Source organism: Arachis stenosperma, chromosome 9 (genome assembly GCF_014773155.1).
Source record: "Arachis stenosperma cultivar V10309 chromosome 9, arast.V10309.gnm1.PFL2, whole genome shotgun sequence".
In the NCBI taxonomy this organism is placed as follows: domain Eukaryota; kingdom Viridiplantae; phylum Streptophyta; class Magnoliopsida; order Fabales; family Fabaceae; genus Arachis; species Arachis stenosperma.
The window spans coordinates 145,660,459-145,686,163 of record NC_080385.1 but is presented as its reverse complement, the minus strand read 5'-3'; the positions used below and the strand labels follow the sequence as shown (position 1 = coordinate 145,686,163).

The window sequence follows — 25,705 nt, the reverse complement described above, 5'->3', positions numbered from 1 at the left end:
ATTGTTGATGTAATGCTTTAGATCTCCCGCTTTTGCATCGTCTTTCATGGTAGGTTCTGCTGCTGGTTCTACTTTTGCTCCAGCGGCTTGAAGTACTCCAAGCGTGGTTTGGGGGCAAACTCAGTGGCATTAGATGAGTAGATCTGAAAGGCGAGCGAACGGAAATTTCTGGAAGTTTCGATTGAAACTGCATTTAAAGTTATCAGATCTCATGAGATTGATTCTCATGTTGTTCCGAGTCATTGCGGTGAAGATTTGTTCTTACATTATTTTTGTTTAGTTCGAGGCTTAAATTTCATAATTTCAATGGTGTAAATTGTATATGACACATTTTATATTTTAATTTATGTTATAATTATGTATGACGCAATTTGATTCTAAGGTACAAATAAGATTTTCTTAATCATATTGAGGCTTTGATTGAAGAGAGGGAACAGTATGTGTCTACAAAAAAACTCGCTGTTAATTTATGGGAAATCAATTATTTGCCTCCTTGAAGGGTGGAGAAGGAACTTGAATCCGAACCAATCGAAGCCATAAAGGATAAAAGTGTTGGCTTATTGACATCAGGATTATTGAAGCCACGTATCTCAGATCCATCATATACTCATTTCTATGAAGTACTTATTTTTCTAACTTTTTTTTCGAATGATAGTAATAGATTTAGTATAAAGTAGGTTTCTTATTTCTGTAATTGTTTGTGACAGGAAATTGAAAGGTTAAAAAATAAAAACAATGCAAAAGAAGAATTTTAGCCTCATTTCATCAATTTCACTTGACTAATTACTTCTTGGAGGGCATGGATATATGATGCTCATTCTACTCTCAATTTTATGGAGGTATCAGTAAACAAAATTGTCTCAAAATCATTAATTTCAAAATACCTATGCCATTCACATGATTTCGATTTTTAAGTGTGTGGACTAGAAATTTTGGTTTCATTGAGAAGCTAATAGCATAATGTAAAAGTAAATATCTAGATCTAGTTCAATAAATGAGGATTGTATTCATAATGCTTGAAAATTCTTATCAATAATTAATGTTTGAAATGTTCAACAAGAAGGGAATCAAATAGGAATCAAGAAGAATTATGGCAAATGCAAGGTTGGATTCAAAAACACTATGAAAGAAGCAATTAATGGATTATCTACATGCAAGAAACTGCTAAAGGTGTTGAATATTCTAAAAGATGGGCTTGCTTTTTTTTCGTGTCTATAAAACACTAATTAATTTGGCTTTGCTTGTTCGAAATTATTGAGCATGAGAAGGTATTAATTTAAATTTATTAATTCAAATTATATCTTAAACCTTGTAGTGTCAAATAAGGATAGAAAATTTTGTTTTTTTTTTTTTATGAGAAACCTATAAAAATTATGAAAAAATTAAATTTTATTAAAAAAATGCAATTTATTTTTTCTGAGTCATCTTAATTTTTAAATAGACTAACTCGTTATTTTATTTTAGTTTAGATTTATTATAAATTTATTACATATTCATACAGAATACATCTATATTTTTTAAAACACTACTTATTGCTTGGAATTTCTTTTAAATAAATAATTTAATTATTTTATTTATCAAAATATATAATTTGTAACGTATTTACCAATTTATATCACATTGATTTATCTCATTTACAGTATAAACGAGATACACTGTAAACGAGATATATAGAATTTGAAAAAAAAAATACATATCTCGTTTATTATCTCGGTTACAGTGTAAACGAGATATATTCATAATTATCTCATTTAAACTATAAACGAGATATGTGTATTATTATTAAAAAATTATAATTACAGTATAAACGAGATATGTGTATTATTATAAAAAAATTATAAATGTATTTCATTTACACTGTAAACAAGATACGTATATTTTTTAAAATTTTATGTATCTCGTTTACACTGTAAACAAAATATATTCATAATTATTTCATTTACATGAGATAAATTCATGTAATATAAATTGATAAATATTTTATAAATTACATATTTTACTAAATAAAATAATTAAATTATTTATTTAAAAAATTTTCTTATTGCTGCAATATTGCAATAAAATCATACATATTGAGTTATTTACATATAATTTTTTATATCTAATATATTAATATGTAATTTGTCTCTAAAAAATAATTTGTTCTTCAACTAGTTTTAAAAAAAATTTTCATCAAATTTATCATTCAAATATTTTAAATTAATCGGGTTAGTTTTTATGTATTTTTTTTGTTGATGGTTCCAAAATATATTAATGTAGCACGTTAAGTGATACGACAACTAGCACACACATAAGAGTTTTAATTGACTATTAGCATGATAAGTTTATAAAATAAGATCAAATTAAAACCTAATTAAAGAAAAAACTTGAAGTATTAGAATTTCTCAATTTGGGGTTAATTTGATCTAATTTCATAAACTTATTATGTTAACCATCAATTAGGACTATTAGATGTGTGTATTGTGATGTCACTTAAGGTGTCATATCAACAAATTTTGATGCCGTTAACAATGGAAGTGACGGAATAACTAAAATGACTAATTTTAAAATCTTTGAAAGACGAATTTAATTAAAAAATTTAAAGACTAATTTAAAAAATGAATAATCTTTTAATGACTAATTTAACCATTTATTAATAATAATAATAATAATAATAATAATAATAATAATAATAATAATAATAATAATAATAATAATAATAATAATAAATTTAAAAACTTTTGGAGGACCATATCCACTTTGGACCCTAAATCTGCTGCTTTCAACATTGAAAAGTAAATTATATAATCAACATATATAATAATAATAATAATAATAATAATAATAATAATAATAATAATAATTAATTTATTAATTTAATTTTTTATATACATATAATTTACATATAATTTTTTATATATGAGCAAACGTAAAAATTCGAGTATTAAAGTAAAAGTTATATTTCATTATAAAATAATGAAATATAAATTAGGAAAGTGTTCACGTATGGCACTGTGTTTGTGCGGTACGTCATGTTCCCCATTCTTGAATCGTTTAGATATAGTATAAACTAGTTGAATGGTTAAGATTGGGGCAAGTAGAATTTGGTGGAAAAGAGTGTGCAGTACTCATGGTGGGGTCTCAATGGACTGAAAAGGTATCCATTCAATAAGTAATGAATTGACATATATGCCCAAAAGTGAGATGCCGCATGAAAGTTGTAGTGGCGTGCTATGCTGAAGCCGAGCCTAGTCTAGTTGGCTTGGGCCCGTAATTTTTTTTTTATCTTTTTTCGCCGCGATTGGACCATGATGTGGTTTGGGTCAGTTAAATTTTATAAAAGGGAGATATTGTGTTGCATGGTTCTATGTTGGTGTCTCCCAAAAATTATAATGTGAACATGGTTTTGTTGTTGATGCTATTTAGGAAAATAGTACATAAAAATGGTTTAGGTAATAGGTGTTTTTGTGCTGTTATTGTTTACTGTCTTGTAATTAGTGCTTAAACAATTATTAGTGCCTAAATAATTAGAAATATTTAGATTAGAGAATGATTAGTACACAGTGAGAAGTTATTCGGTTGAGTTACCATGAAATTCTGAAAGAAATGGGATAAGTATGAAGTATATTGAATAACGTGAGCCCGTAAAAAAAATAGTTTGTAAATTTATGTTGAAACCAATTTTTTGTAATGAAATTGTATTATATTAGTATTTGTGAGTGACTTATGTATTTTATGTATGTATCTAATATGCCTATATGCATATTAAAAAGTTTGATTAAAATCATGAGGGATAATTTTTTCTGACCAAAATGATGTTTCAAGTATTGTATGGACAAAATAAATTCGAGACCTATGTTCTGATTGCAAGTTGTGTTGACGTTTAAGTTGGATGGTGGTTCATGAATTTATGTTTTTGTATCCCCATGAAAAAAAACACCAATGTTACTACTTATTACGTTTAATTTACACGTTGGTACATGTTAGACGTGTTGGAGGTGCAGACAGATAAGGAAAAGTTTAACGTCTGTGGGCTGTAGTTTCTAAGATTACCCCACTCTTAGAATAGCAATAAAGTGTAGACCGGGACATTGAAATTGAAGCATACTTTGTAGAAGTTTTACTGTAGAAAGAGACAGGAAAGAACTAGTGAAGATAATGATAGGGAAAAAGACAACCAGCAAAGAAGAACGACATCTGAGAAACAGTAAGTAGACAACGGTGAGTTAAAGGAGATAGGCTTCAAGGTTTGGGATGGTATTTTGAGCGTGGAGCGGAGATGCAGTTGCAGTAGGCAGTGTTAAAAAAGATCAGTCCGTCTCGGGTGTGACGATGGAGGTGGATGCACCAAGGCTGCGATAGGTGATTGCGTCGAGATCAAAAACCTGTTCTGGTGCGTCGTAGGCGGAGTCTGAGACCGTTAAGGTCGTCTTTTCCTTTCGCAGGATGTTGCGATAGTCGTTGGCGAGGTTGGCATACTTGTTCGTCAAAGTTTGGACAATGTCGTAGTTGTAGTCATACATGACGACATCTAGGGTGGCACAGAGTGCACGAAGGGTCATTCTCGCTGCGTCTTCAACGCTCGTTTCCTCGTCGAAGGCAATTCGCCCGGACTCAACCAAAGCATCTTGAGACGTTGGAGGGACAAAGGAGGCGAGGTGGCGGTAACATGTCCGACCGTCGCGGGAGGTCTTTGTGATAGCTCGGTACAGCGGCTCTGGAGTGTCAAGCTTATCACAAACTTCCGTGAGTAAATTTCGCATGCTGAGGCTGAGGAGGAGAGCGTTTGCGGGTTTTTGGGAGGCAAGGTCTTCACCTAGGAAAACAATGTAGCAGTGGTTATTACCTGGAAGGAAATAAGACGTGTTTATAGTAAGCATGTAGAGCGAGTTATGTGAAAGAGGAACTTACTACGCAGGTAGCGTGGAAGGGGTACCTGCTCCTCGTGGTGGAACCTTTCATGCAGCGCTCGCAAAGCAACACGTTGTTTGTCACGGTGATGATCCTGGGAAACTGGTTCCGGCGCGTAGCCGTTGTTTATCAGGTTGATACCACGATCGTAGTCCCCTTCGCCGAAGAAAAGGACCCAGGTTTTGTCGGCATTATCCAGAGTTGCAAACTTGGCCCAAGATGGACCATGGAAGTCACGGATCTGCTCTTGAACATCGTCGAAGGAGTTGTAGATTCCGGGGACCCATCCGGCGAAGACACAATAATAGTCTGGGGTTGCTTGTATAGTCTCCATAGGAATAATATTTTCTGTTGGTGTTGTGTTTGTCCACTATGGGAACCGGGTGCATTATAAACGTAGGAGTTACATGAATGTGAAGGCTGCTGCTGGTCAGTATTGGGTGGGTAACGAGTAAATTTAGAATTTGAAAGGGTTTTGATGTATATGGTATTGACAGAGAATCAGAATCTAATCTTCACTTTGTTGGAAAAGCAAGCATAGTTTGACGGATAGGGTAAGGTATTAGAAAAAAGAAGAAAGGTATACATTTGGGAATTTGCACCCGGGAGTGGGATAAGGGATTGGTTAGGGTTATTTGTAACTTTTTAAAGATATGATAGGATCGAGGTTTTTCATAGATTAAAGGAAATGTATTTATTTTTTTTCAATTCGCTGTGTATGTTTTGATAGGCGGATAATAATTGAATGGTTTAAAGATTTTTGTTTAGCATTTGAGTATATTTTTTTTGTGTTAAGGAAAAAATGAAAATAGTTACTCATATATATGTAATTGTTTGGAAAATATTACTGTAAAAAGAAATTATAGTAATCGAATTTGAAAATAGATATAAATAAAGATTATATAAGTCCACTATGGAATTTGGAAAACAAATTGATAAAATATTAATTGATATACTTTTTCTTTATCTAATTTGATTGCGTTAAAGGAACTAATAATTAGGAATATAAAAAAATAATTGAGAATAATAGAAAGTCGTATTAAAAAAAGGTAACAAAAAGGCATTCTGTGAAAGACATGCATAAATATAAAATGCTTATCAAAATTATATGAGAGTGGATTACTAAAAAATAAGAAAATGCTTATCAAAATTTGTGTAATTCAGTTTAACACTCTTATATAGTTTGTTAGTATTGTTTGTATTTAAGTTGGCCTTTCGAATGGAATCAAATATTGAGATTAAGAAACCGTATATATGTGTTTTTTAACTTGAAAATTAAATTGATATAATTTAAATTAAAATTTAATTAAGTTTCATAATACTAAGCGTACTCCTAATATGGTACTCATAGGATTGATTATGTTAATTGAATTTCGAAAAAGCTAAAGTGTTCAAAATATTTTTTCCAAGTGAAACAATTAATTTTCTATTACTAAAATTAAATTAAAAAAATTATAAAGGTGAAGCTCTTTTTAGAATTCCATTTGTATAGGTTAAATTCCTTTTATTGTTTTCCCTTTGAATTTGTGTAGCATACCTTGTTAGTACTATTTTTATTTAATTTGGTCTTTATAACAGAATCAAATGTTGAAATTAACAAAAGGTATGTTTGTGTTTTTTAACTTGAAAATTAAATTGATATATTTTAATTTTAAATTTAATTTAGTTTGATTATAGTAAGGCCACTCGTAATATGGCACTCTTATGATTAATTTTGTTTATTCAATTTCAAAAAAGTTAACTGTAGAAGAAATGTTTCTTTCAAGTGAAACAATTAATTTTATCGTAATAAAATTAAGTTAAAAAGATTCTAGAAGTGAATGTGTAATTAGATTTTCATTTGTGTTGGTTAAATGCCTCTAAAATTTTTTGCCTTAATGGTTTTTTTAACTTTAAAGTAGAATAAAGAAAATAACGTTTTAGATCTATAATCAGGAACAACGGTTTGGAGGGTAGAAACTGCTCGAATCTTGAAAAGTTGTGAGAAATCAAAAAATAAAAATAGTTTTCTGTATTAAAAAAATATTAAATGAGAATATATATCTCACCCCTTAGTATTAGGGCTGGCAATTCATACCCTACCCGCGGGTATTCAACCCGGTCCAACCCGTTCGGGTAGGGTAGGCTACCCTACCCGCTGCGGGTAGGGTAGGGTACGGTCCGGGTATGCCTGCGGGTAGGGTAGGGTACGGGTTTAGGGTGTACCCTACCCTACCCTACCCGCACCTCATATATAACACATATTTTATAAAAATCTCTCTATATAGTGAAGGAAGTGAGAGTTGAACTCACAACCTCTCTTATGTAATGACTTATAATAAGTGGACAACCACAAAACTAGTTAGTTAATTAAGTAATTTAGAGCATTAATTTTTTATTTTTTATGTTATTAATACGTATAAAATTTGAAATAATTGAATTTTATATTTACTTTGAAAAATTTTGATATTTCTGCGGGTAGGGTAGGGTAGGGAAGGGTTTAGAATTTTAGGGTGCGGGTAGGGTTAGGGTTGAGAGATTCTCAACCCGCGGGTAGGGTAGGGTAGAGTTTTAATGAAATTTTCAACCCGCGGGTAGGGTTAGGGTAGGGTCCAAACCCTACCCTACCCTACCCATTGCCAGCCCTACTTAGTATGTTGCAGACGGTTACTGCACGATTTTATCTTCATTAAATTATTTCATTTGAAACTAAATTTTGTTTATGTTTAAGAAGTACCCGTAGTTATCTCCTAATCATAATGGGGACGTTCAGCTTACCTTTGAGTTATACGTGTAGTTTAAAGTAGGGGATTAGTTGTATTGATCCTTCTTATTAACCCATGGAACTCATTTTAGCATGCTTCCTACGGATGTGGTTTCTGAAAATAAAAATGACTTTTGGAAAGGGACCCACAAACCAGCGATGCAGAGGATGCACGTGCTTACTGAAGATATACAGTGGAATTGATGGTCTAATCCCTATGACAAATGATAATCATTTGCCTAAGGTAGGCGACGCAGAAGAACATTGGAAGACGTTTCCATGCTTATTCCCTTGAAGGAAGAATGATGCGAAGGTGGTTGGAAGCAAACCAAAAGCTGATCATTGTGAAAACTGAAGCTGATCCCAGTCGTCATTCAACTATTTCCTTTTCCTTCACTGCAAATGGGCCTGAAGTTATGGGCCACTTTGCCGATGGTGGGCCTTGAGAATGATTTTTATTGTTGTGACTGCTGAATTCTATGATAGGGAAACCATGCAATTTGTGTTTGGTCTCCTTTTATTGTCGACATACCTGAAGCCCAGTGAGAGATGCGAAAAATAGGCGCGAAACATGTATCGAAAAGGCTGGTAGGACAGTAGCTCTGTTTGATCCTTTTACTCTATGATCATGGAATCACATTTTGTGATGGGGATAGATAGATCTACTGCACGCCGTAGGATCAGTTTCCGTGATGATCATTGTGTGCACGGGTATCTGAATAGTAGCAGAAACTAGTAATGCCCATGGGTGTTCTAATGGATGAAAACGCACCGCAAGAAGCAAAAGGTGGAGTGGTTACTTTTTTTTTTACCCGTTTGATGATATTGACCAGTGTAAATCACATCATTTTCTTTTTACACTCAACTCGCAGTGAGTTTCATACAATCAAGACTCTGTGCATCTTACCTCACCGAAGATAGAAACCTCATTCAGCACCGTCAAAACAGCGGTGGGGCTATGGAAAATTTGGATTCCTTCCTTATGGATTCTCAGGATCCATCGAACGATCACCGGTAAGCAACATAAATGGACGTTACGGTCTTTCTGTGTTGTTGTTGTTACCCCATTCATAGAAAATGAGTTTCATGTTGTGTGTTGTATTTTTTGGGATGGGCTGTAGGTTCGAAGGGGGCCTCGACGGCCTTACCAATCCTCCACTTGAAAGCATTATGGAGAATGCCATGAACCTGGAGCTCAATATTGAAATGGTATGTGTTACAGCTCTGATATTTTTCAATCCGTTTCTATTTTTCCTGGCTTGAATGTAGATGACAATCGAAATGTCATAGCAGTAGCCATAATTTTTTTGTGAATATACATGACTACAAAGGTTTTATGTCCTAATGAAAATGGTATGCCGTGGACAGCCACCACCAGAGCAGTTGTCACATCATGGTCATGGCGGTCGAGACGCTGAGGACAATGACGAGAAAGCCTTGCTTACCCGACTACTGGATTTGGCTGAGGTATGCATGGAGACTCTTCTTTGTTGGTTGTGTGGATTTATGTATCAAGTGTAGAGATATGGAATGAACACCAAGTACCGCTGCCACGCTAAGCCCATGAAGTGTTCAGTTCCGTTGACCTAACTTTTGTTTGTTGGTGGACCCCCTTTTGAGAACCATGTCTAGCCAACTTTTTTCTTAAAAAAAACCCTAGGCACAAATCTGACACAGGTTTTCTATTACCTTACGATGAAATCATTCGGGTTGACATGGGCGTTCTTTGTGATGGTTAGAAGTTGCTATTACCTTTTGGATTGAATAATACCACATAAGTGGCTACTTTACGAGGTCGTCCATAGGTAATGGTTATGTGACTTATTCTGCAGGGCATCCAGCATACGGTTGCTCAGGTGGATGATCGCATTGCAAAGCTGGAGACAAAGTCGGAGATGTCGGAGGGCATGCTCCTAAGGATCCTTGAAATGATTCAGAGACACTATGAAGACCACCATAAGATTGCAATGGTTCCCAGCCCAAGCGGGGAAATTGTTAGGGAAAAAGATCTGGATGTGGAACGATATTGTGGGTATGCAAATGAGCCAGACCAAAACACAAACGTGTCTGGCCATGCTGGGAAGGTTCTACAACAGGGCATCTCTGCTACTGTGAAATCCATAACAGAAAAAGGAAAGACCGTTCAGAAAGATTCATCGCATGAGAACTACGTATTGGATATTTTTGTTCCCAATTCCCCCCTGAGGATGATGTCGTTGTTATCGAAAAGTTACCTTCTAACCAGGGGAAGTGCAGTGGCGGAATCTCCATTATTGCATCTGCAACGAAGTCATCATCCCCGCATTGGTCTGTTGGCACACCGAAGACATCCTCCAACAATATTGTACTCAAAAGAGATGTACCTGGTGGTTTGCAGGAAAAGGTAAAAGTGTAGGCCATGCTCCTAAATTGGTAAATCCTGCTACTCTATCTAACATTGACCAAGGAACTTTTTGCAGGATGACTTAACTCTACCTTTATGGAGCCAGTTTGAAAGAACCACACAGGTAGCTGGTCTATATGATTCCGCACCATCGACTCAGAAGGCGCAGAAGCTCCCCAGGCTTGAGCATGTGGAAATCACGCCAATGCATAGCAAGCCTCTTTTGAACCTTAGCCGCCTTCCTCCCACAACCCCCACAACTGGGGTCCAACGGCGCCCAATGATCCGCAGAGTTGCAAGCAGTAAGAATTGCCGTTCATCCATCAATGTTGATCCAAGCCTCCCAGCTGTTCCTCTGGTAAGAAGCATGCTAATGCTTTACCCGACGCATAAAAAGTGATTTACGTGAAATGAAACACATGTCAGCATCTTCACATCTATGGACATTTATTTGCAGAGCTTTAACATGTACTTTCGACCGTCACTTGGGATGGCATTATCCACAGACGACCTCAAGGTGGCAGCCTACATTTTCCAACTCAAGGACGCAGACCCCGTTCGAAACCTTGAGTAAGCACCGTTGACACTACCCGCGTCATTAATGTGAACAATGACACACACATGCACGTTGGTTAATCCGTAGGCGTAAGAGCATGCTCTTGCAAATGAGACAATGGTTCTGTTTGTATATAAGCCACTTCCCAACTTTCAAAGACTCCGTTTTCCTCTTAGTTGAGCCGCACCCTTTGGGCAAACCATGAGAATGTCCCCCGCAAAGCCAACAAAATTTCACTCTTACTATTACTATTGCTCAAATTATTATTAATGTTATTGTGAATTTTATTATTATTATCAATATTGTTATTATTATTAAAATACAAGTAAATAAATTTTACCTTATTGAATTTCTAAGATTTAGAAAATAATATAAAATATGCCGTATTTTTTATTGGTGACATATAATATACCATATGAGTACGTTATATTATTAAGTAAAATCCATTTAAATTCAATTTTTAAATATATAAAGCTTAAATTATCAACACCGCATTTGGTATATTTGTAAAGTAAGTGGATACTGAGTTTTTACATCTATTTTGTAAATTACTAAGACAAATGATAAAAGTTGCCGTGTGAGTACATATGCAAATTAATTATTCAAAATATTATTATTATTATTATTATTGTTATTATTATTAATATTATTATTGTTGTTGTTGGTTAAATTATTAGTAAGTGTAATTATTATTGGCCTCCATGTAATTGTACTCAACTTTAATATTATTGTTATTCTTATTGTTATTGTTCTTGTTATTCTTATTAGCGTTATTAGACCTCATTGTTCTGTTGATTGCTATGCAATCTAATAAAATATTTAGACGATGTGGTGATTATCACTGTTGTTGTTATTGTGATCATTATGAATAGTAAACTTGGGAAAAACTGGTTCGAACCGGCCCATTTTTTAACTTCTGCAAAAACGCCATCCTTTTGGATCCTGGGATACCCTATCCAATTACCCAACCTAGCAGCCCTACATCCACACAACTGCTAACCGCGAACCATCCCTCCCATTACCCTGAAGCTCCTCCTTCCTCTTACCGTCACCGATCTCACGCCCTCACCTCCGTCCAACTCCGGCGGCTGTAGAGGGAACGAGCATGGAAGACACGTCGTTATCGTGCAGCTCTATCCCACCATCCTGCAGCACATGTTTCAGCTTTGAATGCAAGGTCGTGCTGCTCTGTTCCATGGTGCTTTGAAAGCTCCTTGTCCCCCTCTTGCTTAGGACCTGCTCTGCTTTGCTGTGTGAATGCCTCCTGTGTAGCTGATTCTAATAATTCATCCGTAGAAGGTGATGGGGACTTGAGGATTGAATCCTTTGAAACTAAGTGTTGCATGTGGGGTATGCCTCTTTTGTGTCTTACTGGGTGCTGTGCTTTGTTGACCGTTGTGCTCTGTTTTTGTCTTCAACTAGAGTTTTCCTTTGAGAATTTTTTATTTCCCATGCTTTGATAAATTGTGCCAAGTATGCATTGATTGAAATCGGTATGCTTCTCTGGTTTCTAAATATTGTGTTTCATGTCCCTGATTTTCATAGTTTGAGTAGTTTATGTAGCATAGTTCACTGTTATTGTAAATCATTTGGGACTGCTTTTGATATTTGTATGAGGCAGATTAGTTGGTGTGTTTGGAGTTGTGTAGTAATTAAATTGGTAAATCTGTTATTTGATCCATGTTACAGCTTGTTGTTAAATAAAGTTTAAAGCTTCAATATCCACTTATTAGTAGGCTATGTTAATATTATTAATATAGATGAATTGGAGGGGGATTGTAGAATTTCATACACAGGTTTGGAGTGTGACAGTTATGAGTTTAGTGTTCCAATTGAATTGGGTTGGGCTTGGTAAGATGATTTTGTTGCTGCTCACAATGTATGTGCCGAGACATGGTTTAAAGATTTAGGGGAATTTGAGTACAACTCCTAACTATAATTTATTCTGGTTAACTGCAAAATATGTTTTTTGATATTTTTTACTGCTGAATTTTATTGATTCCGTCCATATTTTAGACACCTTTTTGTTTATGGTTCATGGAATTGAGAATTGGATTGTTTGGTATTGCTCTATATGTATACTGGGTCTATGTCTTGCTGCTGAGTTTGACAAATATTCTCAATTACTTACAGCAATGGTTTCCTTCTTGAATGGTATTTTATTTTTCAAAATAAGTCATAGAAAATTAGGGTCGTGATTTGTTTAACTGGCTGACGAGTGTAAGGCTGCAGATGATTACGAGAAAAGTGCTGGGAAACATTAAACATATTTTTGAAGAGTTTTTAGAAAAAACTTGAGTGTCTATTTCACCGTGTGCCCCCCATTCCCCCGTCCCTTTAGAGGTCAGAGATCATGACAGAGTCTACCCATCCTTATGTCGTTCACGCCCACTCTCTTAGGACATAGCTTTCATTTCCCAGCCTTGGCGGTGTGCTCCACCGCTCCTTCTCCCCAACACCTTGCCTCCCGTTAGGAAATATTTATCATTGCCCACCCTTCATTTCTCGAATTATGTGGTGTTTCTGGGGTCAATTACTGAATTTTGTTATGTATTGGTTTACGACCACGTAAGGACCGGATTCGTTAGCTGAAATGTTAACTCGGTGTTAACTGGCTGCATGTTTTGAATTCGTTTTCTGTTTGCCTTGATTAAAAATTGTCACACTTCTACTGAGCTTCAAATTTTCATGACTGGCCATAATTTCATGTGCTGTTTGTTGATTCCGAAAGTTCATAGGCGGCGGAGGTAGTTAGATATAAACATGGGAGTGGTTGATGTGGTTTATTGAGTTGCTTTTCAATTTCAGCATTCTTTTTAAATAGCAGTAGGTTCCGTTAAAATTAATTTATCCACTTTGATGTGGTCTGTTAAATTGCTATGGAATTTCTGATACTGAAATATTTGTTTCTAACATTAGTTACTTCTATTGCAGGGAGGTGTTGTTTGAGCTAGGAGGCTTTGAGATTGTGAGGGGGGTATTCATCTCCTTGGCCCCCCCATACACACCCCACCCAGATGTGAGTTCCACTAGTAGTTGCACACATCTTCGCGCACACACACGTCTGACGCAGCCAAAGAACATGCAGTTTTATTCTCCGAAAACTAACAACGTTATTAATTCTAATATCTCTTCATTTTGTATAGCTCGTCAATACCTCCTCCATGATTGCATCACTGAGAGGTGTGGGAAACAAAGCCCCTAGGAGTTGGTACTTTCCATATGACTTTGCCGCTGCTGTCCTATGCGATGCTCCAATAGAAGAAATACAGCAGAAGTACGAAGGGCGCTGGATGCCCAAGACGAGAGACTTGGAACATGTAAGTGTCTCGTTTATTATGTTAGTCATCTCATCACCACTAGAGAGAAGAAATGTATGTATTACTGGCTAACCGATGTTGCCTGTTGTTTCGCTGCCTTTCACACATGTTTGTTACAGGTATTTGTCCCAATTTGGGAACCCGCAGACGCCTGGTACTTGATGCTGTTGGATGTTAAGGCCTCAAAAATATATGCTTTGGACGTCAGCAGGTCTGCGGAATCCACTGTGCGCAGGGAATCAAACATGAACAAAATTGTGAGAAATGTTAAACCTACTCATGTTTTACTTGTCACATTTTTCGTTTCATCCAACAGCCTTGACGACTTAACATTTTTTCTTTCAAGCTGCTTGCTTTGGGGAAGATGTTCATCCAGAGTCGGAATATCGTTAACTTCCGCCACACATCACCTGACCCCTCAAATTGGGGGAACTTCATCTACCCGGACGGTCTGCCGAAAGAGCTACAGAGGTTCGTCCTTTGTAGTTATTTTTAAATACTGAATATTTTTTCTAGTTGAAATTTACATAGTTTCCTCAAAATCCATCATGCTAACCCGAATTTATGTAGTGCTGAGTCCGGCCTATGGTGCTTATCATGGCTACAACACAAAGGGGGCTTCTCCACAAAAATATTCCGCCACATCGTATGTTACCCACGATCCTCTTCGACTTACTTATTTGCTTAATCCATGTTCTTACATGACTGCCTTCATATTACCTTTGCCAGCACATTCTTGCCAATACTTGTTCCCTGGTATTGTATTTGTAACCAACGTCTTTTATGAAACTGTTACAGGGAAACTCTGATGAAGTGCGAATGAGAGCTGCGTTACATGTGGTGCAGTCTGACATCAATCGCCATCGTGCTTTCGTTCAGAGCAAGGCAGAAGTTGTTTGGTAAGGAATCACAACTTTCCATCAGAAGGAGACCTTCAACAATGAAGGCATGTGATGGATTCATGTCCCCTAAAATCCTTTTGAACCAAATGCCCTGCGCTGCTTTTGTCAGTCAGTGGTTTGTCGTTGTCTAGGTTATTGGCATGTGTGCTTATAATTTTTTTGGATAACATATGTAGTAGTAAGTTAGCATGCACGCAATCACAACTTATTCTGGTGCATTTTAACTAGTCATGAGAACTTGAATATGCCTTTTTGGAGCAACTAAACCATGGCCACCCATGTGTCTAGTGAGTGGCCTAATTTTAGTTGCCTTAGCTAGGGAGCACAAACATCCCCTCCCCTTTGCTGAATGTTTTCGTTTGATATGTATAATGCTACATCTATTTACACGTTTTGGAGATACAACACCGAAGATTTCTTCATGTTTTACTGATCTGTCTATCCAATCTTCCTATGTACTACTTTCCCATGAATTCATTTTTATAATAGTAATTTGAAAGGCAGGTAGGTGGGCTCAAACCCCATACCCTCATCTAAATCGTTACACGTCTAATCCCTGAATGTCTCTTTCATAGATGCAACGTGATTCACCTTTCGAGTAAATTAAATGTTGAACACTTACACCCGATTCAAAACAATACATGCTTTTGAAGGTCTTCAAACTAGACTTGCGTATACAGTAAACATGTTAGGAGATTGATTCCTGTGTATTATCTACAACCCCTCCAATTGGTGGGTCAAATTCGTTTAAGCCATAGAGGCTGTCTCTTAAAGAAATAGAAATGTAGAACAAGTTTCATCCATTCGACATTAACCATGATGGATTTCTACTAGTTTAGGTGCTGCGAATAGTACAGAATATCAGTCCATCTCCACAATCCCTCACTTTACTCATCATGCACCTTACAACAACTACAAACAAAATGACAAATACTGTTCCCGACTCAACTAGTTGCTGGCAACACAGACTATAGTGGCCTAACTTGCAACCACACGCACTTGTCATGCAACACATCATGCATCGTGCAAAGGGCTTGAAGTTACATGCACGGTCCTCCTTCGACTCTTGCTTTGCTTGTCGTTGCTGGACACCTATGAAAGACATGCAAATGAAAGACACTCCATCAATAAATCTCAACATTAGTACATGCATGTCATACGTGTAAATATGGTTTCATGTGATGATAATATCTAAAACGCATTATGCGAAGTGATATATTTGACTAAATTAATAAAAATCACAGTGTTACTATCATCACTAACATGAAAAAACTTATGCTGCCAACCAAATTTTTCATTCCCACACAACTTCATCTGGTACAAGTAAAATTTAGAATAACTTCTTCTCTTACTAAAAAAAGGCATTTCACCTTTTAAACAAGATTTTCCCCTTTTGACATGTACAGATTTTTGTGACAACCATTCATTGGAGTGAGTTGCTGACTTTTGTTTATGGTCGTAAATGATGAAAAGCAAAACCTGCAGTAGTTCAAAACCAAACTAACTCTCACCTTCGATAGAATGACACACTCAAAATTGATCTATTCCACCAACCCATTCCCTTGGCTTTATTTTCATAATGTAACAGAATAGGTACACAAGAATTTCATTAAAGGACAATTTCAAAGATGAGAAACTACACAAAATAGCTAATTACCTCTATTTCACTCAGTTCTTAATTAATCTAACGAATACAATGCCACGTGGAAGCATAACTGAAACTTTTCAAATCAGTTTGAGTGAATGCATACATTGCACACTATGTGGAACATACAGGTTTAGGGTAGGAGACCCTAACCTGTCGATGCCTACATACAACCCTGTATTAAAGAGCAGGTTTATTCTACGTGCTATCTCATATCACCTCCTATGTGGATTTTGCAAACATTTTGCAAACTTCATTAATAAATCTCAACATTAGTACAACCATGTCAAACGAGTCAGTCTCATTTAGTTATTTGATAAACCCACTGCCTAATTCATCAAGAAAGTCAGATTTGCCAGGTGAACACAAACCTTTTCAACTGATTTCGTAATTTAATCACACAAATAACTCAACTAAGTCTTCTGCAACTAATTATTAAATCAGAGGCTATACCACAATGGCACCCATGTAAATTTCCTGTTACACCCCAAGACATGACTAACCCGCTTCATAGAGCCAAAAGCCCTTTCACTTGCATACAGCACAAGTTAACACACAAAATTTTGCAAAAAAAATATTCATTTACACGTACGTACCGTGCCATGGCTCTGTGAATCATCCCGCCCTAAAGCACCTTCAGCGAGGTCCTGGGTACACACCGGCTGGCTACATGGACCACTCGGGCAACGGGTTCGACGGTGGCCCACTACTCCACAGTTGCTGCACTTGCGCCTCTTTATGCCCCTACAACCAAAAGGCTCTTGCGCACGCCCTGTTCCCTTAGTCCGAACTGCAACAGGATCACGCACTCCATCTTGGCCACTGGCGGCAGTCCCTTAGGCAGCGCTCCCAACACCATTCTTCATCTCCAACACATAAGTTTCCTCAACTATCCTATCCAAGCAGCTCTTGAAATCACTCTCTCGCATACACGCAACTCTTGCCAACCGCTTACAATGCTGCAGGAAAGCACCCATGCGGCTCCTATATACCTCATTCGCTTCACCCGGTTCATTCATGATGGAAGGGCCCTCGATCTCAACTTTGGCCGTCTTCGACCAGCGTTGCAACACCAGGCTTTTTGGAAGATAACCTATGTCTAACTGGACCAACACTGCAAGTATGTGAACGCAAGGTAGTCCGAACGACTCCTTCCTCATACAACTACAAAAAAGGATTCCGTCCCAAAGTGGTGGGCAACAGTCCACCTGAATTGCGGCCTGCGATACTTTTGTGTCACATAAACTGTCCGATCCTCCAATTTCTTGCACTCCACGATAGTAACCCGAACACTACTTTTTAGGGCCTCTCTAAAACGCAAGAATATTTCCCTCGTGTAGTTCACTGCACCAGACTTCTCTAGCTCCGGGAACTGAGTTTGAAGAACCGGGCTCCCGTACAACGACCTAAAGTCAAGCTCTTCCTCATTATCTCTCAACAATTCAACACACCGTTGGAAGTTCGTCACGAAATCCAATATTCCATATCGCCTCTCCACAAACCTCCCCATCTTTGCATGCAGTGACTCACATCGTGATGTCATCCTCAGGCCAGCATAAAAGCAACCGCGTATGTAAACGGTAGCCCATGCCATCTTCTTCGTGTATAAATCCTTTACCCACTCTACTTCCCTAACAAGACACTCATCCATCATTGCCTCCCATTGCCTTTCAAACTCCTCCACCTCCACGTCGGCAAGCATGCAATTTCTAAGCAGAGTTGTGAATCGAGGCTTGCACACATTCACAGTTGCATTTCTTAGTAGGTGCCATGCACAGAGCCTGTGATGAGCTTCTGGAAACACTTCCTGAATGGCAAACCGCATTGACCTGTCCCCATCAGTGATGACTGCCTTCGGTGCTTCCCCCCCATGCACTCTAAAAACTTGCTCAACACCCACACATACGATGCTTGTGTTTCGGAAGACACCATGGCTGCGCCAAATACACATGTCTGGTTATGGTGGTTCACCCCAGAGAACACTATCACTGGCAAATTGTACTTGTTTCGCCCGTAAGTCGCATCAAATGCCAAAACATCACCAAATAACTTATAATCATCCTGACTACGCCCGTCGCTCCAAAAAAGATCACACATATTTTGCTCAGCCCCAACCTCATACCGCCAATACATATTATCATCTCTCCTTGCACAAACATTGAAATACCGTAACGCGGCATTCACATCGCCGCTTTGCATTGCTCGTTGCCGCCTAACGAAGGTCGTGGTTATGCTCATCAACAAAACGAGACACATACCAATTGTTGCTTTCGGCTTTTTGCTTTATCCTCATCTCTGCCTGACATCCACATCGAGTAACAACCTTGTGCTCCCTCTTTCGATCCTGCATCTCAAGCCATTTTCTATCTCTGAATCCTTCTCTGTTGCACAAATACGTGTATCGCACGATTTCACCCTTCCTATTCTTTAGTTTCTTTCCTTGACGCATCGCAAAACCCTTTGCTCGACTATATTGCTCATAAAAACGACACGCCTCATCCGGCTTTGCAAACTCCATCTCCAATATCTGTGCACGACCAAACACTACATGTTCAGCACTACCGTTCTGTTCACCATCCTCTTCATTGGGTGATTTTTCCCCCAACTCTTCTTCCTCTGTTTCCATCCCAATGTCCAGTAGTGATTCCTGCACAGATAAAGGCTCATCGGTTACGGTTACCGCTCACAGTGTTAAATTACAACTCAACAAAAATCCAGCAAAATATAAACCAATTCCATTCTTACCGTTGCATCGATATCTCCGATATCGCCGAATCCATCAAAATTCTCTTCCCCAGAAGCATCCAGTCCAGGGATCGTTCTGCTACAAGAAGACATTGCAGCATAAAACGCTCTGCCTCTGCTAATACAACTTCCCCAAGAAATCTATTACTCGTAAAACCCTTCACCAAAACTACGGCAAACCAAGAAAGCATATTGTTAGTATCCAACCGCAAAGAAGAACAACCACATACCACGTAACTAACACCACTGCCAAGACTCCCACCTTAAACGTGCGAAACATAAACTAAGAAACACTCTCTTCCACACTCACACTACAAAGAACCTTACATAAGCAACATCCATCCCAACCCAATAATCCATAAACAAAACTATCCCCAACTACCGCCACCTAAGGCTACGCAACACAGTTACTAAGAAACATCACATACTGCCATTATCATTATGACAAAATTACATTGTCAAACAATCAACCTCATCTTTATTCTTAAACAAAGAGTTCATGCTTTCAAAGATAAACCCACCAACCAAAACACCAAACCCAGACCATTCACACTACTCACACTCGTGCGCCCATCCCCCCATACATTTGCCCAGCAAGTCCCGACATATAAAACATAATTTCTCAAACTTGGTGAGCAGACTCTAGGCAACAGATTAATTACCTCCACTTTAACCAGCAACCTAATGTCGCCTTCCCTCAGATCTGCCATTCCTTCTTCAACACATCTTCCTCGTTGTTCCAATTTCTCAAACTTTAGCCTGCACACCGCTGCCCGCTAACACGCACCGTATGGAGTCCCTCACGCATCAACAACCCACCTCTGGTCCAGCATGACCCCCCTCTCTCTACTTCACCATCTCTAACTTTAGTGCTACACAAGTATTCAAAAAATTGTGTTACTGGGCATAAAAAGTGTTAGGGCCCAAGCCCCCAAAGTTGCTCTACCAGTTCCCTTTAAGAAGCCACACACCTTTTGTGTATTTACAGCTGGTCATTAATGTCATTCCATATTCATTTTCAAGGTTATATTCGACTTTTTGCTTTTCACTAACAAACAAAATTCAAAAGGACTACTTGATCGTACGCTGAATTTCATATTCCCCACTTTTGAACCGGAACATGGGATAACTTTCCTATAAATTAATATGAAACACGAAAGTTTGATGCTTAAAAGTTAGACTTTTCTAAATACTAAGAAAAATCAAAATTCTCCACCTTCACTACTGTAAGATTAAGACGTATCACCAACTCCTAGGAAAGACCAGGGATCGCGAGGAAGCTTACTTTTCATTTTTATTTAGGATTTAACTAGTATGTATTATCAACTAAAAATATTTTTATAAAAAATATAAAATTTAATTTTCAATAAATTGATTAGTGTATTTATTAGAATAAACTTTTAAATTTTTTTTATTAATAATCAATTTAATATATATTTTAAAAACACATATTAATTAAACTCTTTTATTTATAAATACATTTTTTTTGGACTATTCTTTTCGAGACTTAATTGCATAAAATAAATTCAATTAATAAATGTAAAATTCAAGTTGACCATTACAAGCAACTAAGACTACTCGACATATTATATTAAATTTCTTATTGGTTTAATCTTGAACACTCCAGATGGAGGAGGGGGCATTAAACACAAAAATGGAAGATTTGAAGTTACATGGATTTTGGTATAGTCCCTTTATTATGAGAGTGGTATGGACTCTGAAGTTGAAGGGTCTACCATATGAAAACATTGAAGAAGATCGCTACAATAAGAGTCCTCAACTTCTAGAATACAACCCTGTGCATAAGAAGATTCCAGTGCTTGTTCATGGTGGAAAACCCATTTGTGAGTCCATGATCATTGTTCAATACATTGATGAGTTATGGCCGCAGAATCCATTGGTCCCTCTTGATCCCTATGAGAGAGCTCAAGCAATGTTTTGGGTTGCATATTCTGAACAAATGGTAAGATTTTAGAAATAATATTTATGTTCTTTGTTATTAGTGGTTTCAACTCTTTGGATGTTGTTAAAATATATTTTATTGTAAATTATTAAAAAAATAATTGTTTTACAAAAAATATTTAAATTTTTTTTATTATTATCATATTAAAAAGTCTTTTAGAGTTCAAAATCGGTAAATTCTAAAAATTTATTTTGTCAATAGAATTTAACTAACATGTACTACTGCATATATTAATATTAATATTGGTAAAAGTTTTTAATTTTTTATTTTAATAAATAAATAATAAATTCAAAATTTAAACTTTATATTTTTTATATGAATATTTTTAAAGATAAAAAACAATTTAGCTAAGAATACATGTTAATTTTATTAATTAATAAAATTTAAATAGAAAATATATAATTAAAATTCTAATGTATTTGTTATATATTTATTATTAAAATAAAACTTTAAAATTTCTAATAATAATAATTTTAATTTGTGTTTTAAAGATATATGTTAACTAAATCCCAAAATTAAATATATAAAAAAATTATATTTTTCATATTTTTCAAAATCAAGATCAAAATACATCTCTAGTTTTTTTTTTTTGTCTCATTATTTTTATATCAGAAATAAAATCCAAATACAATTGAACTGACGATGTTAGCAAGAACTTTTTGGCACTTGATCCCTAACAATATTCTAGCTCCTAGTCATTTCTTATGGTAATTAACTTTCTACCATATTATAATTTTCTATACACAAATAATAATAATAATAATAATTAATGGATTAACGTTTATACTATAGATTCCTGCACAGAAAGAAAAGGACGTAGAGAAGGCCTTGGAAAATTTCAAAGTCCTTGAAGATCATTGCTTAGCTGATAAGAGGAAATTCTTCGGTGGAGACAAAATTAACATTGTGGACATAGCTATTGGATCACTCTTCGCATTTTTTGTCACTATAGAAGATATTAAACAAGAGAAGGTCCTAGTAGCTGAAAGGTTCCCTCTCTTACATTTATGGTTTGATAATTTCAAGAATGTTTCAATCATCAAAGAAAACTTCCCTGACAGGGAAAAAATGTCAGCTACCATAAAATCTATCATGGAGAGGAGGAGGTTGGCATCTTCCTAAGAAGTCAATCACTACGTCCTTGTTTCTTTATATTACCAAGTACTAACATTTTGTTGAGTTTGTTGTCTTATTGTGTTTGTAAAGTAGAATAAAAGTTTGAATTTACTGTATTTCTTGAAATAATCAATTAGATTTCGTTTTAAATCATTATCAAACATCTATGGAATAGATTGGGATATACTATGTACCATGTGTGGATAGATTTTAAAAAACCAATTAGTAGAATTTGGTTTAGTTATAATATGAAGCTTAGGAGTGGCTAAGCATCAGGCATTATAAAAAGAATAAATAGATAAAAATATATAAAAAATAATTTAGATTGGAGAAAATAAAATATACTTAAAAGATCGTTAAATATTAAAATACACTTTAAATATTATTTTTGATAGACAAAAATTAAATATTATATCATTAGTGAGTTTGTAAAATCTGAAATATACTTTTGTCTATTAAAATCAATCTTTTGAATATAATTTGATATTTACAAATTAAGCTTTGTTATATACTTTTAACCACTTCAAACTTTTTTATACGTCCTTTTATTATCAAAATTTCATATCTAGATCCAATGAAGAGCACAACTACCTTCAACCACCATTGAGGAGGAACTAGATGATGCTGTGAATGTATCCAAAACAACTCAGAGGCTGCCACTCTAAGTAATGCCTTACCTCTTAGGTCTAAGTTTTGCATTTTTTTTTAAAAAAAAATAGTATAGAGGCAACATAAAAATTAGGAGGACAAATTTGATTCGCTAAAAACCTACAACGAGATCGTTATAGTCACCCTAATATCAACCGATTTTTATCACGTTTTGCGATTAGGCAAAGTAAAGGACATTATGTATTGATGAGTGTTTTAGTGGAGCGACGAAGGTTGAAAACTCATACATTCTACCTTCTATTTCGCAAATTGATTGTCACCCTAGAAGACGTGATACATATTCCTGCCCTGCCGATCAATAGGAATGATCCCGTGATGTACAGAACGAACAGCAGTCACTCGTTCTTGGTGGAGAACTGCATAGTAATATTTGGTAGGCAGTCCGGTCTACACGATCATATGTTGGAGAAGATAAACCTAGTATGAGTCCGGCAATGCGAAAACACCAAATCATTAGACATTCAAGAGTCTATCGAACGGTATGTCCGATCTCACATATTTTGCTTGTTTGAAACTGTGTGTTTTCAGACAAATCAACCAATTCTGCTAACTCAAAATCTTTACCTCTTCTTCGAGATTTCCATCACATTTATAATATAGTTAGGGGCAACTTGTCTGGCACATCCATACAAGTCGTTGTGCCTTGCATCGCAATATAACTGTAAAGAGATGATGAATGACCTCCTTATTCTGCTCTTTGTTTGGGCATGAGTGCATATGTCGTGGATAGCGCCCAGTGACGGATCCAGAAAATTTTAGTAGTGGGGCAAAATTTATATAGCATGATAATAATTTTTATAATAAAAATAATGTGTATATAAAAAATTAAATATTAAATTATCTATTAATCACTATATATTTGTGTATAAATAATGTATTGTTTAACTTATTTTCAATGTGTATTTTATATTTTAATATATATTTTATACAGATAATTTTTTTTTATGTACATATAGCATGATTATTGTTATGATTATATTTTGTTATTGTAAAATATGATTAGCCTTCAAAATATCTAATATACAAATTAAAACACTAAAATTGTAATTTAAATAATAATATATAATTTAAAATTCTATTCTTTTAGGTTTTATATTTTTTAAAAATTAAGTAATTTTTCTCTTAATACTACTATCAAAATTTCTCTCTTTCCATATATATTACTAAACAATTATTTAAAAATTCACTTCCCAACACAATTAGAAGTCGACTCTTATTGATATTCATAGTTAAAAAATTTTTTTCAATTAATATAGTTGCTATGTAAAAACTAAAGCTAATTTGAAAAGAAGATAAATAATATTCTTTTGAGTTGATTTTTAAAAAAGAACACTAATTTCGTTTAAATCTGAGAATTGATCATTCTAACGAATATCTAGTCTAAAATTTTTAAATTGACAATTAATAATCTAATAGGGGCAAATAAATATTATTATTATTATATATTACTAAAAAAAATTTCAAATTGTAGTGGGGGCGCTTGCCCCCACGCTACAACACTTGGAACCATCCCTGATAGCGCCCGTTCCTCGCAGTGAGCTTCCAGGTGTTGGCATTCCAACTGGGCAATGGTAATGGTTGTTATTCTTTTTGTATTATTGTTATTGTTATTATTATTATAACCAACGTAAACTAATTTAGGTAGAGTCATTGGCGTTGATTAAGAGATTATGTGTCAAGGTCTACAGTGCAATTTAGGTAATAATTAGATCACATGGCTGTGAACGATGTACGTACTAGTAATTTTTCTTAAGAAGTTTTTTCTGTTTAAAAATTTAAATAATTGTTGTCGTATTTATTGTTGTGCAGCTTATATGGCGGCCATATATAAGAGTTAATGTCCCTGAGGACCTATCCTTACAGTTGTGAGTATGCTTCACAAAGTGTCTATTGGTGTCATTCGAGTGTATAGAATGGCACTCAATAGACTGAGTGAGATGCCAATTCGAGCTTGTACAACTTTCACCAAAAGAAGCATTTCAAATTGGAGAAGCTCACTGCAGGCAGTTGACTATAGCACAGTTCCATGACAGGAGGGAAAGAAACAGAGTTTGGATCAATATGTGGAACAATCAGTGCTATAATACGTTGCAAATAGGAGATAAAATTGTCGACTTTCACTCTCTTTCGGTGTACTATGATTGGTACATACACATAACAGTAAGGCAATCACCTAAAGTTGTTAGAAAAAGTTTCGCATGCAGACCCCGAGACGAATCATCCATTGCCGCCACCCTGCCCCCAGCTGGACCGTATTAGTTTCCCCCTTATGAGCAACATCAGTCATTTCCCTCTTATTATAAATTTTGTTTCTATAAATAAACTTCTATGAAGCTATCTCTACTGTATTCAAAAGCTGTTAATTATAGGTTCAAAAAAATCAAGGAAAACAAGATCGAATATACTAATACGTCGAATTACTTTTATAATACACCCAAAAAATAACTAGAATACACCCAAATTGTGTGCTTACATATTTCGATGGAAAATCTAACCAGGAGTTATGAAAATTCAGAAATTTGAATTGTTACCCATCTTAGGAATTGAATTGTATATGTATTGTAAATTTAAAACAAATCCCTTCAAGACTCTAATTTCCAACACAAACAGCAACATCTCAAAAATATATATATAAAAAAAAGAGAATGTCAAAAATAAGAGCATACAAAATATACCCAAAAATATTTATCGGTACACCCAAATAGTGTCACTCTATACCCCAAAATCTGTCTTGTGCTACTGAATCTCTGAATTGATAAGTCATAACATGTCC

The 25,705-nt window shown here is 35.6% G+C and overlaps 2 protein-coding genes across 2 annotated transcripts; one reads left to right on the top strand and one right to left on the bottom strand.

The window, feature by feature from the left end:
• Positions 1-18,651: 18,651 nt before the first annotated feature.
• On the bottom strand, positions 18,652-19,277 carry LOC130950026 (protein FAR1-RELATED SEQUENCE 5-like). The gene is made up of 2 exons (XM_057878594.1): positions 19,185-19,277; positions 18,652-19,086 (listed from the first exon to the last, which is right to left on the bottom strand). The coding sequence occupies exons 1-2, from the start codon at positions 19,275-19,277 to the stop codon at positions 18,652-18,654; spliced, it is 528 nt and encodes a 175-aa protein (XP_057734577.1).
• A 1,497-nt stretch (positions 19,278-20,774) lies between these two features.
• Positions 20,775-22,497, top strand: LOC130947958 (probable glutathione S-transferase). Its single transcript, XM_057876673.1, has 2 exons — positions 20,775-21,147; positions 21,940-22,497. The coding sequence occupies exons 1-2, from the start codon at positions 20,812-20,814 to the stop codon at positions 22,267-22,269; spliced, it is 666 nt and encodes a 221-aa protein (XP_057732656.1). The 5' UTR covers positions 20,775-20,811; the 3' UTR covers positions 22,270-22,497.
• The last annotated feature ends 3,208 nt before the right edge of the window (positions 22,498-25,705 follow it).